Source organism: Microtus ochrogaster, unplaced genomic scaffold (genome assembly GCF_000317375.1).
Source record: "Microtus ochrogaster isolate Prairie Vole_2 unplaced genomic scaffold, MicOch1.0 UNK3, whole genome shotgun sequence".
Classification (NCBI taxonomy): Eukaryota; Metazoa; Chordata; class Mammalia; order Rodentia; family Cricetidae; genus Microtus; species Microtus ochrogaster.
In genome coordinates this window covers 4,092,697-4,093,323 of record NW_004949101.1, presented here as the reverse complement: position 1 = coordinate 4,093,323, position 627 = coordinate 4,092,697, and the positions used below count along the sequence as shown (strand labels likewise).

Genomic DNA, 627 nt, shown 5'->3' with positions numbered 1-627 from the left:
GGAGGATGGCTTGGGGGAGTCATTCTCTCTTTGCACCATCACAGACTTCTTCACTGGCAGCCTGATTTGGATGGTGCTAGTGGAAGAATGTCCTAAGTGTTTAAGGCTGTTGTCTGCGCTTCAACAGCAGTTTTGGTTGGTTTGTTTTGGTGTAGACCATAGCCCAGTGGCGAAAAGCTGGATACCAGGACATGCCTGAGTATGAAAACTTCAAGCACCTTCTGCAGGCACCACTGGATGATGCCCAAGAAATTCTGCAAGCACGCTTCCCAATGCCACGTTATATCAACACAGAACATGGTGGCAGTCAGGTGGGTGAGCCCCATTCTAGCTCTAAGGGATTTTTTTGTTGTTTGATGATCTGTTTTATGGATATTAATATCAATAGACTGGTTACAGTTTTATGTGGTGGTATAAATTTACCTACAGGTATTTTTTACGGCTATGATTTTTGTTTAGTTTTAGTTGTTTATATTACTTCCAGGCTGACCTGAGACTCACTGTGTAATGCAGTTGGCCCCAAACTCATGATCCTCATACATTTGCTTCCTACATGTCTTGGTCAGTGCCCTATGGCTGTGAAGACACACCATGACCATGGCAACTCTTATTTAATGGGGTGGCTTA

General features: G+C 43.9%; 1 protein-coding gene across 2 annotated transcripts in view; it reads left to right on the top strand.

The window, feature by feature from the left end:
- Nucleotides 1–627, top strand: part of Sec23b (Sec23 homolog B, coat complex II component) — a 36,396-nt gene that overhangs the window by 27,672 nt on the left and 8,097 nt on the right. For both annotated transcript variants that reach the window (XM_005365502.2, XM_026788501.1), the window contains one exon: nucleotides 156–311. In XM_005365502.2, coding sequence (XP_005365559.1) covers nucleotides 156–311 — 156 coding nt within the window. The remainder of the gene's footprint in view (nucleotides 1–155; nucleotides 312–627) is intronic.